We start from the raw sequence: 12,893 nt of genomic DNA, 5'->3' as shown, positions 1-12,893 counted from the left end.
AATAAAATAAAATAAAAAAAAAATGAAATAAAATAAAATAAAAAAACAAAGAGGGGCCCAGCGGAAAGGGTTACAAAATAAGGTAGAAGTGATAACGAGGTGCGGAACGCGCCAGGAGGCTGAAAGAAGAAAAAACAATAAAACTTAAATGGTGGCTATGCAAAAAGGATAGCCCGAAAAAATAACAGCTCTGACGCGTGCGGAGTTAAGAGTATGGTAAATAATTGTAACATTATAACATTATAACAATAAAATGGGGAAGGAACAATATGAAGGGTCATTCGTTCAATGAAGGGACATTCGTTCAATGAAGGGACATTCGTTCAAAGAAGGGACATTCGTTCAATGAAGGGACATTCGTTCAAAGAAGGGACATTCGTTCAAAGAAGGGACATTCGTTCAAAGAAGGGACATTCGTTCAAAGAAGGGACATTCGTTCAAAGAAGGGACATTCGTTCAAAGAAGGGACATTCGTTCAAAGAAGGGACATTTGTTCAATGAAAGGCTCTTCATGGAGGGGGGGCCTTTGTTATGATTGCATTTTGCCAGTAACGTGGCACCAAAAGGAGTTAGTTAAGTCAAAGCACTTCAGCCTTTTCTTTTTTTTTTAATACGTAAAAGTATAATGTCATATAATCATATATTTTATATGCACAATTTAGCAATTTGCACTAGCGCAAAGGCGCAAAATAAATTAGTAAGCAAAAAATTGGCCACTGCTGGGGGATTTTTAATTTTTTATAGGTGACCATTACATTCTCACAAAATGCGAATAGCCATATTATACATTATTATGTAAGTACATAATTTGATTGCCCCAATTTATTTTTTTGCCATTTTTGTGATTCAATTTAGAGAAGCGCAAGTAAATACTTTCACAAAAAGTTTTCTCAGCTTTGGCACATGTACACAAATTGGCCAACTTCAGGAGGAACACGTTAAAAAAAATTAGCAAGTTTAATGGTTAAGTGGACGCGGAAGCTGCAGCAATTTGCAGCAATTTGTGGCAATTTGTGGCAATTTGCGGCAATTTGTAGCAATTTGTAGCAATTCGAAGCAATTCGCATTCGGGATAGCGGCGTTGAAATGCTACATATATATTTGTACGTAAGCACACATGTGCTTATGCACACAAATTTTTTACGTTTGCACGTACTTGCGTGAATGACCACCTCGCCGTGAGCCTACCATTTAGCGCAGCAAAATTGCATGTCCCTGCGAAGAGAAGTAAAAGACCGCGTGAATAAAGATTGCAGAGACGTTCATGTTACCCCCCTATATTCGTGCGCAGAGGAAGCGCCGGAACATCCATCCTCGCATATATGTAAATACCTGCAGATATATAAGTAGTTGCCCTGGTTGCCTTTCTTGAGGGGAACATTAAAGTGATTCAAAATTTTAAAAGTGAATTTTGGTTTATTATTGTATCAAATAATAAAGCTCTTTTCTGTTTTTCCTTTTTCTGCCAAAGTTCGTGTGAGCTGTGAAAATGGTGAGCACAGCACAGCGTTACATACGCATGCAGTCACAAGGGAATCTACACGTTACACATGTATATGTACAGGTGTAGCTGCGCACACGTACACGCATGTGCTTACCACCCAGCACGTGCTCAAGCGGTTCGGGGAAGGGTAAAAAAAAAGGAAAAACACAGATATGAACTTCGTATTAAAACAGTTGATGGCCCGTCATAAATACACGCAGAAGAGACCTACGCGCTATTACGGGCAACATGTATTCCGACGAAAGCGCATGAGGGAACTTAAAAATAAATTTATAAGCTTTGGCTAACGTAAACGTAGCATTAATAGTGAATATTGGCGCATTAAAAAGGTGAATGAAACTGAACGGCTTTACAAAAAAGGAAGCAGCTTTGCATCAAAACGAAGGTGAAAAAAAAAAAAAAAGGAAATTACAATGGGACAAAAAAAGTACACACACACGATATATATATGTGTGTATATATATGCATGTACAGATAACCAGTTTGAACGAATTTAATTTTGTATAACACTGAAAAAATGGGGGGAGAAGTTGGAGACGAAGCCGGAGTAGGTGCTGCTGCTGGCGCAGAGCGCTCTACGGAGGGGAAAGAACGAGCCAACTGCACAAACACCAAACTGCAATGCAGGTCTCTTCGCAAATTTTTCAAAGTCTAAAAATGGATGCAAGCCACGATGGGCTAGGCAAAAAGGTCTTCTAAATTTTTTTTTGTTTTATTTTTTTGTGCCTTGAATGAGTTATAGTGCACTTCGCTCTTCGTGGATAATTTGACTTGGCCATTCTGCGACAAATCACTGGTGGAGTTCTTGATTGTATTTATTGCACTGCTATTTACTCGTTTTATGTTGGCCGTTTTGCTGTAATAATTTGGAGGACTTCTCTCAGCCGTTTCGCCAAACTGGCCTTCCCCGTTGTAGCTGTTTATGCAAGCGGTCTTGCTGTTTTGATGGCCCCAAGGGGTGTATTGCTGACTTGCCCCATTGGACTCGCCCAAATTGTAAAAAAAATCGTACTGGTTATTCACTTTGTCTGCACGATTCAATCCGCTGTTTACTTTATTACCATCCACATCGTTTTGGTAAAAATTAACGAAGTTTGCATTTTGGTTATTTTGATAAGTCCCTGCTGGTTTTGCAAAAGAGTTATTATTATTTTCTATAAATAGGAAGTTATCATTTCGATAGACCTCCCCATTATTGTTCATAATATGTGTTCTGATATTTTCTTCCCTATAAAATGGCTTCTCCTCATATCTTTCTTCGCTTGGTGAGAGAAAATCCGTTTTGTTATTAGCAGCAGTGTTGTACGAATATACAGAGCTGTTAACTGCATAGTCACCCTTGGCATTGTAATTAGGTCCATTTTTTGTTTCGTTATTACTTTGATACATGTAGAGATTATTTCCATTCGATGCACTATTATACGTGTTATTAGTTTCTAAATTTTCATCATTTTTGTGGTTAAATGGGTTCATTTGAGCTCTACTGGTGCTACCATCATAGGGGTTGCTTTCAGGGTGGTTAAATTTTTCCTTACCGTCGAAATGGTTATCGTTATTACTGTGGGGGGTGTATCCTCCATAGTGATGGCTGGTACGATTTACTGCCAAAGCGTTATTCATCATTCCACTCACATTGTCGTGATGGAATTCTTCGTCTCCCTTATTCACGTTGCATGCACTTTTTGGAGCCTTCTCTCCGTTTCCATCTCCTGACTGGTGCATAAACGGTTGGTCAGTTGGATAACCGGTACTTGCAAATTTATGTGCATCACTGTGGATTTCAATCTGCTTGACATCATTTACACCATTCGTTATGACGTCTATTTCTCCCTCCTCAATTTGCACATTATTGGACAAGGTGTTATTCGCTTTGGTACCGTTGGTACTGTTGTAAAAGTTTTCCTCATTGGGGGTGCCTTTAACATTCTTCTCATCATTTTCATTTTTGGACCACAATTCTGTGTCATTGCCGAAATTGTCACTTAGGTTTTTCTTTTTCGTTTTTTTGCTGGAGAAAATATTTCTCCATTTGCTTTTTTTTTTTCCTTTTCAGGGTCTACGCTATCTTTGTTTTTGTCATCAGGCGATTGTGGGGATATAGCTTCGTTGTCTTTCCCTTTTGTGAAGTCCCCATTAGGATAGTCATACGCGTTGTTATCATTCGGTGCTAAGTTATGAGGGCTTTCCTCTCTATCAAGCATCTGCTCATTATTAAAACTCTGTTCTGCCATACCTCCTACAGTGTGCCTGGTATTGTAGGCACCTTGGGGAGTTTGGATGAAGTGGCCATTTGCCTCCCCCTCCGCGTTATGATCCACGTGCACGTTGCAATGCACATTGGAATGAACGTCGATATTATTACCATTTACCATGCCACTCTCCGAATGATGCATAATAATATTCACATTTTTACTTCTTACCTCGCTCGAACGTTCTTCTCCACCCTCGGCTGTCTCATCCAAATATGGATTAATCTCCATTGTCATATTTCCCATCACGTCAATTTTGTCATCGGGTGGGGGGCTATCGACGTGGAAGTTACTCCTGTGGGACGGATCTCCCTCGGTGCTATTTCTTCCCTTGCGCTTCGATCTGCCACCATCGCTATGAACCGATGCGGGGCCATCACTACGAACCGATGCGGGGCCATCACTACGAACGGACATTGGACCGTGAGTGTTATCCCCAATTTTGTCTCTCCTTTTAGGAGCTTTTCTCGCCTTATCCCTGCCGGTGGTAACTTCCTCCTTCAGTTCACCTTCTCCTCCGGCACACTCAAGCTCTCCATTTAATGATCTACGACTGGCCTCTTCCTCCAACTCTAAATCGTCACTAACGGAGGTGGCCTTCCCCAAAAGATCCAGTTCTCCTGGGCAGCTCTCTGCATCGTCCGAAAAATTAGTCCGTCCGATATTTGCATGCAAGTTATTGATCATATCGTCAATGTCGTTTATGTCTGTGTTTATGTTATTAAGAGCGCTGAGTATGCTACTACTGTTGTCCAGCCCTTTCTCTTTTACCTTTCTAGCGCTCATTTTTTTCTGGGAAATACTTTCGAATAAGCTTATGCATTCATTAATTTTGTCATTAACGGAGAGGGAAGCAAAATTATCTACACCAATGCTCACCTTTTCATTAACACTTCCATCCCCTTTGCATTCCATCTGAACTGTACTTTTCCCCCGCTCGCTAGCTGCATTTATTAATTCCTTAAAGTGATCGAAAAGGGAATTTTTATACTTGTTAATTGTCTCATTTATTTGTTCATCCAGTTTATGCTTAGTATTATTGATAAGGTTATCAATGGAAATTTCTTCAGCGCGATTTTGATTATTCATTTTGTTATTCTCTATGGTCTGTCTCAACATGAGCAATTCGTCTTTGTATTTTTGTTCTAACTTGTTTGTGATTTCTTGTGTAACTTCGTTTCTGATTTGTTCTCGTAATTTGCTAAGATAATTATCATTTAACAAATTGGAATTGAAATTGTTCCCATTCATGTTGACGGTTGAATTGGAACCTCCCACTTTGGTATTATCGGGTCTCTCTGGTAAAGGGCTCATTAGGGTGCATTCAGTTTGTACTTGACAGTCTACTAATTTTTTTTTTTCAAATGGGGGAATCACAGGTGGCTGTATGCTGTTAATACTTGTCGTTTTGTTTAACATTATTCTTCCCCCCTGTTGCTGTCTCATCTTCTGTTCATTATTAACGTTGCCGATGTTGCCGATGTTGCCGATGTTGCCGATGTTGCCGATGTTGCTCATGTGGCCGATGTTTCCCATGTTGCCCATGTTGCCGATGTTGCTCATGTTGCTGCTGTTCCCGCTATCATTACTTCGAAGCGCCTCCTCCTGTATGGGTCCCCGGGGAAAGGACACGGTAGCACTTTTCGGATTCATCATGTGATAATTGTCTTTTATATTCCTTATCTGTTTTTTTAGAATAACATTTTCGTTGTTAAGATGGGAATATTCATTTTTTAATTTCATAAATTTTAAATGTAGCATGTCCATTCTTTTTTGGTAATTATCAATGGAATTATTACTAGCACATTCTGTTTGCGACAATTCTGCTTTTTCATCATTTCTTTTAGCTTGATCGATTAGTTTTAATATTAATTTATTTTTTTTATCATTTTCTTGCACGGATAAATAATGCTCCCTATTTTCCTGATTGACTAGATGTTTAAGTAAGTCTAGGGATTGCTCGACGATCTGCGAATTGGCCTGCGTTTTGAAGCTATCATTAGACTCCAGGATGGACGTTTTGTTGAGTTTTTTTTTGTTATTGGTGTAAAATGAAATGTACGACATTCTGTCATCAAAATTTGTCGATATGTTGGATGTCCTATTCACTTTTGGAGCGAACAGATTGATGGATTGCGATCTGGGGGAACATATTCTGTGGGAAGAAGTGTGGTTTCTTGTAGACCTCACCCCGTTTGCTACTTTATTCATGTACATGCTATACTGCGGGTCGTACGCTTTGTTACTGTAGTGGATTTCTGAACTTTTATCCGCGTCACAGTTGGAGTACGCGAAGCTGTTGCTATCTTCAAGTAGAAAATTCCCACTGCCCGCATCATTTTGCATTTTTCCGTTATGGCCTACGTTGTAACTGCCCGTATGGTGGCTGCCGACCTGGTTGCTGCTGGGATGGTTTCCCCCAACACGGTTACCGCTGACACTGTTGCCGCTGACACTGTTGCCGCTGACACTGTTGCCGCTGACATTGTTGCCGCTGACATTGTTGCTGCTGACATTGTTGCTGCTGACATTGTTGCTGCTGACATTATTGTTGTTTGCTTTGTGGATGACTTCAGATTTCGTGCTCCTTATATTGGGTTTGTTTGAAAAAAAATTCATCTTTGAACTTTGTTTTTTTTAACTCGCTAAAGGGCATAAAAATGAGGGGGCGAGAGCAAACAACACAGGGAGGGGAGCACATACATATAAAAATATATTACATGTATACGGTTTGTATATTCGGGAAAAAGTCTGAATTGGGGGTTAATTCGCCCGCCAAAGAACGCATTTTCCTTAGCTGCGCGAAACTCAAATACATTTGCTATGAACACGAAAAAAAGCGAAATCAAACAGCGCATTAAAAATCGAAATATAATAATATGCCCATGTACATAAACGCATATGTATGCATATATATATCGTACAAATTTAAAGGAAAAAAAATGCTTTCGAAAATGTTTTCCTTCACTTTGGAAAAAAATAAAAAAAAACAATACATGCGCAAAGAAAAAAAAAAATGTTCATTCTTTAATATGTATGTTTTGCTGCACATAAAAAAAACGCATTTACGCGCGTGTATAAAAATACGCATATTGGGGCATACAAAATATTTACGCAAATGACAAACAAATCACTTTTTTGCATTTTTTTAATACCTTTACAGAGAGAGGCAGAATTTTATTTTTTTTCCCTGCATCATCATCCGAGATGGAACGCGGGAAACAGGCACAATGTGAAAAGAAGCGAGAATGTATACATACGCAAAGCATATTTGTATTACGTGCATCCGTATATTCTCGTATGTAGGAAAAAAAATTCACCCTCGCGTTCTTAGAAAATTTAAGCGAGCCCAGTTATGCATTTTTGCAAACAGTTATGATATTCATATGTACATATGTGCACAAAGCGCGATGTCGAGGATGGGGCTTGAAAATTAAGAAAGACCAAGAGATTGACCCCCTAAGACGTGTACACTGTTGTAAGTGCACCCCTGCCATAAGCACACGGAAGTGGTTAAATTAGTGATAAGGTAACGCCTTTGTCATCCTGGTGAAACCAATTCAGCGTGATAAAAAAATCAAAGTGGTCGTAGACATTTGCTTTTTTTTTTTTTTTTTTTAACAATTCGTAAGGATAAGTGTTTACACACAGTTAAGGAATGGCAAAAAAAAAAAAAAAAAAAGAAAGGACCTTCCGTTCGAAGTTATAACATAACTCAGATTTGCATCTTTCCCCAAACGAAATGATGTCGAGTAGGCGATTCATTTGGTAATGAAACACGCTCATTGTCTGTTCATTTGGGGGAAAAGTCTTCTAGCGTACCACTTTGTACAGCATAGTGATTTTTACGCATTTCCCACTGTGACGCTTTTTTTTTATTCTTCCGAAATGGTTAACAGGAGGGCGAAAATTTCTTATCCGAACTTGAATGAAACGAGAATGTGCATCAACGTGTGGCTAAAATTGTCATGTTAGCCCTTTATAAAAACCTACCGCCTAATTTTAATCCTGTCTGGCAATAAAACGAAAGGATGCGCTATAGGCAGCTCTATAATAGGTAAAAAAAAAAAAAAAAAAAACTTTTTATCAAAAAACAGGTTTTCTCTTAGACCCCTTACACGCTCTCTATTTCTACCGCAGTTTAAAAAACTAAAATTGAATATACGTTCCCATGTGCAACGATAAAAAATGGATAATTTTTTTTTCCCAGCGTCTTAAACGCTAAAATGTTTGTCTACGCGGTTTTTTTTAATTTACGCAAGTATCATTGTTACCTTCCTTGACAATTTTAACTTAAAAATTGGAGTAAAAAAGGCCGTTCACAATTAACCCATTGTGAACTAACATTATATTTAAAGCAAAAGAAAAGTAAAAATAAGGCTGCTCGTGGGGGGAAAACCTACACATTAAATATAAATATGTCCAAACTGCTTTATCCTTTTGAGTATTTTTGCCTAATTAGCCAAAAAAAAAAAAAAAAATCCCCCCCTTTGCTGCTACGCTCGCCGAATCTGCTCTCCCTGTAACCGCGTCGCCCCGGGAAAATGAGCAATTACATGAAACCAAGGGTGAGAAAAAAGTTCGGCGAAAATGACAAAAATGACGAAAATGACGAAAATGCTCTAATTGATGAAAACAGAAAAAATATTAGCCGTAGAAATAGGGAGGCCACAAACATCTATTATACAAACAAAAAGTTGAATGAAAAGTTAAAGGGGAAATCGAACGTAATTACGGACAGTGGGGGAAAAACGCAGCTGTCTAGTAAGGAGGGCACTTACATAAAGCATATAAGTGGTCATACTGCCCAGAAAGAAGAACGCGAAAGGGATGAAACTGAGAACGATGCCAACGTAGGGACAATGAATGATTCCGCACAGGCGGACGGAGTAACCAACGAAAATGATAAAATAGAACAAAAAAAAAAAGAAATTAAAGAATTGGCCAACCTCTGCCTTGAAAAGAACTTATCAGTTAATAGCGAAAATATCCAAATTGTCAGAAAATTAAAAGAAAAAAGAATGCTAGAAGAGAAAATCAATAAAAATGAAAATATCAAAAATTTACAAGAAAAGAGAAGAATTTTGGAAGAAATAGAATATCATGAATGGGCGGACAGGGAAAAAAGAATAAAAGAATTACAGGAAAAAAAAATGAAGTTGTTAAAAAAAGTAATGGTACAAAGAGACACAGAAAAGGCAGATAAAATATTCTACGAGGTCGAAAAAATTGTTCAAAATAGAGATAAAAATAAGGATAAAATTATCGAAAATTTTGAAAAGGAAAAAGCAAGAGATATGAGAAATTTATTTGTAGAAAGAAAAAATAATCTCAAAACAATTTTTAATGAAAAAACAGACATAGTCGATCATATGAATGATCACACTTCAAACTACAACTTAGAACTGGAAAGAAATGGAACCGTCCCAAAAAAAATAAACGAAAGGACGTCAAACAAAATTGACAACCTCCTCAACCTGAATGACCTCAACGACTTGAACATCGATTTGGATAAATCGTCCAAATACACACAGGGGAAAAAGAAATACGACAAGTTCTCTAAATATGAAGAGAAAAAGAATAAGCAAGTCATTGACACGTTTTACAGATATTTAAATAAAGAGGAAAGCAAATACACTTCAAACGAATACGTGTTGGGGGAATCCATCAAAACGCAAAAAAAAGCACAGTGCATGAAAATTAACTTTGCCTCGATAGAGGTCAAGTCCAGTCAACAGGACATTTTCGAAAAAAATATTTTACTGTTACAAAATTTGCTGAGGGGTAAAGCCATAAAAATGTTAATGAATGATGGGAAACAATCTTATAGCGATTTAATTGAAGAATTAAAAGCGTACGAAAAAATAGATCAAATTAGTGCAAAGGAAAAAGACCTATTCGAAAAGGAAAATTTTGAAGAAATAAAAGTTGATTCTTACTTAGAAAATGTGCAAGGTAAATACATATCCGAATTGCTAGATTCTTTATCCAACGAATTGGAGAAATATGAAGAAGAAAGGAAAATAGCGGTGCTCGTCAAATATGCAGAAAGGGAAAGAAGATTAAAGGAATGCAAAGAAAAGGGAAAAAGACAAGCTGAGTTTTTATTGAGAGAAAAGGAAGATTATATATTCAATGAAATCATGGGACTAAACAATCAAACCGTTGATTCTTACTTGGAGGACATTTTAAGTAAAGCAATCAATGATGCATCAAAGGAAGAAGCTCTGATAAGGACCAAAAAAAAAGCTGAACAACTCAACGAAATTTACAACTCATTAGATAATAATAGCGATGAAAATAACAAACTCATAGTCAAAGATCTGGTCGGTAATTTTATCATTCCGTATGTAGATAAGCAGAGGGGATTACAGTTTGACTTGTTAGAACAGAAGAAAAATAACTGCGTGTCGAATTTTGCAACACAGCACGTTTTTTCCAAAATTAATGAAGCTTTCTGAAAAAGGGAAAAAAAAAAAAAAAAAAAAAACAAGTTGGGGGGTCATGCCAAACTAGCATGGAAAAAAAAGTAAACGGAAAATTTGCAACAAGCGCGAGATAGAACAATGATCATGGTGATTCATACTTCGGCTGTTCGCCTATGGATGGACTTTCTCTCCCATTTGGCTCTTTTGCGGACAACATAGAGCAATGAGAAAAAAACACATACATATTGTGCTCTCTTTGAACTATGGGGTGCAAGAATAATTAATTAGGGAGCAATAAACCTAAAGAATGAGTAGACTGAACATTCTATACGCGAATAAATTGCACATCATGGATCCAACTAATTTCCTTTGCCCCTCGGGGACTCATTAAACCACGCAGAGTGCTTGTGTGCAAAACTTGGCTATCCACGTGAGGAAAGGGACGTCCATCTGTAAATACGTTGCCCCCAAATCGGTGTCATCATTAAGCAGCCGTCATTCCTCAGGGGGGAATTACCGAACATATACTACTATAACCTTACCATTTTTTTTAAAAACAATTGAGAAGGACCATTCAATTGTGCGGGCTTTTTTAGCATGACCTTAGACTTTGCTAAACCTTCCGCTTTTTTGCCTTTAAAAATTAATTTTTTTTTATCAACCTAAGTAACGCTAAAATGCTTGTAGTACAAGTGCGTGTTTCACGTCATTGTTCTTTTTATAAAATGTACATTTGTCTAAAGAACGCGTAAGAAAATTCCAGGTGCTTTAAAATTCGAAAGATAAAGAAAACTTTTTTTTTTCCGCTAATTTGTTTGGCCTAAGAGGGTCATTATGAACTGCATAACTGCGGAGAGCTGGGTGCTCTTAAAGATACGTCCCTTTATGAACAAACCAAAAAAGTGAGCCTCCCAAATAGGGAAACACTTGCTGAACACAGAAATTAAACTGCGCTACAATGAGTTAAACTAAATTTGGCAAATTTTGCGTGAGCACTTTTGCCTGTATATCGTTAAATGCACTTAGCCGTATTGAAAAAAGGGACAAACTGAGCTTACAACCCCGCAATGAACGTTAAAGCACGGCTGAATAACCCCTTGACACGAAAACGTTTTTGCTGCCTCTCACATGTGCGGAAATTTAATTGCACACACATTTGGTTTACGAAGTTCGCTAGTTGCGCAGTTGAGCAGTGTGGGCAAATCGCTCCGTGAGTGTTCCCGGGCCTTAAATGTGTGTAAAGGGGGTACTCAAAAGGGTATGCACGTGCACACGCGCATGTGCAAAAATGTATGTATGCGTGTATATAGGTACATACGCGGCGTGCTGCGAAACGAGTGACCCTCCGCATGTGCCAGGAAGATACACACTAACACGCGCATACGCATGACCGAGCTCACGCGCTGTAATGTGACCCTGCATGTAATGATGCGAGAAGAATGAATACAAAGCAAAGGCACAACCTACCCCCCAAATGGGGACACACACATTTTCCTACTTTTGCACAGCTTTAAGGAAACACCAATTGTTCTATTAAATGGAGATTTACGCAAATTTTTTTTTTTTCTGTTTTCCACTGGTTAATCGCAACTTACACATGTGTACAAGGGAGGTGTACTCATTTGAACGCCTTAAATTATGACCTGCTCTGGAAATTGTCATTTTTTTTTTTTTCGTCCATGTGCGCACATTCTATGCGCAAAAAAAAGGGGAAATTTTCGTATTGCTTAATTTGTAAAAAGGCAACACATGATACATATCAACATTTTTCATTTTTTTTCGACTTTCTCAATTTAATCGTTTAAACACGAGTAGAAGAGTAAATTGATAAAATTGCAAAAGAAAAAACGAAAAAATGTGCAATTTGGTGAAAATAAGAAAATAGCAATACGTGAAAGTCGTATCAAAAAAAAAAAAAAAAAAAAAGTGCGCAATTATCATGTTCAAAGGGACAATTGGTGCAAAACGGTTTAATCAGAGAAATATTTTTTCCTTCCTTATTTTTTTTTGTGATCAAATTGGGACAAAATGAACAAAATGACACAGCATGTATACACAATACGGTATTATAGTACCCCATGGGGTGATAACGCGGTTCAGCACATTACCCTGTAATGTCGCAATGGCGAAACGCATAGTTGCAAAACTGATCACATTTTTTGCCTTGAACATTCCAAATTGTCAATCAGCAAACAAAATGGTAAGTGAAATGGCAAAATAGTTTGCTTTTTTCGGACGAACCAGGTTTCCCCAGTGGTAGTTGCGCGGTAGCGTACCCGTTTGCGCAGCACATATTGCATATATCGCATAACTCGTACTTTTTTGTGCAAACTTTAACGCGCACATATAATTCCGCCTGTACACCCTCACGTACACATGTTACAAAGGTGAACAGAAAAACGTGCATTTCGCATATACCCCCGGGCAACGCATGTTTACGCGCAACTGCCAAGAGGTTAAGGGTTTTTTCTCACTTTTCAGTGTATGAAGACAGTGTGCGAATTTTACAAAAAATAAAATGTGACCAGGCCATGTGACAACCAAGCGTGTATAAATAATTGAACGGTGATGTACACCATGTACTCACTCAATCCGGTTGATGTGCAAATTTTACTTTTAACTCCGCGCATAGCGCAAATGTATAATATATAAATACGCACAAATAATATGAATATGTAAATAAATATATAATATAAATAAATATATATATAT

The 12,893-nt window shown here is 37.8% G+C and overlaps 2 protein-coding genes across 2 annotated transcripts; one reads left to right on the top strand and one right to left on the bottom strand.

Moving 5' to 3' along the window:
• Positions 1-2,182: 2,182 nt before the first annotated feature.
• PCYB_143160 (hypothetical protein) lies at positions 2,183-6,372 on the bottom strand (the record flags this gene model as incomplete). The annotated part of the gene is made up of 2 exons (XM_004224787.1): positions 2,183-3,496; positions 3,565-6,372. 2 exons carry the CDS (start codon positions 6,370-6,372, stop codon positions 2,183-2,185), a joined length of 4,122 nt encoding a protein of 1,373 aa, XP_004224835.1.
• A 1,925-nt stretch (positions 6,373-8,297) lies between these two features.
• Positions 8,298-10,214, top strand: PCYB_143150 (hypothetical protein; the record flags this gene model as incomplete). The annotated part of the gene is made up of 2 exons (XM_004224786.1): positions 8,298-10,083; positions 10,108-10,214. 2 exons carry the CDS (start codon positions 8,298-8,300, stop codon positions 10,212-10,214), a joined length of 1,893 nt encoding a protein of 630 aa, XP_004224834.1.
• Between the last annotated feature and the right edge of the window lie 2,679 nt (positions 10,215-12,893).

Source organism: Plasmodium cynomolgi, chromosome 14 (genome assembly GCF_000321355.1).
Source record: "Plasmodium cynomolgi strain B DNA, chromosome 14, whole genome shotgun sequence".
Classification (NCBI taxonomy): domain Eukaryota; phylum Apicomplexa; class Aconoidasida; order Haemosporida; family Plasmodiidae; genus Plasmodium; species Plasmodium cynomolgi.
The sequence above is the reverse complement of the archived record's forward strand: the minus strand, read 5'-3'. Positions and strand labels throughout refer to the sequence as shown.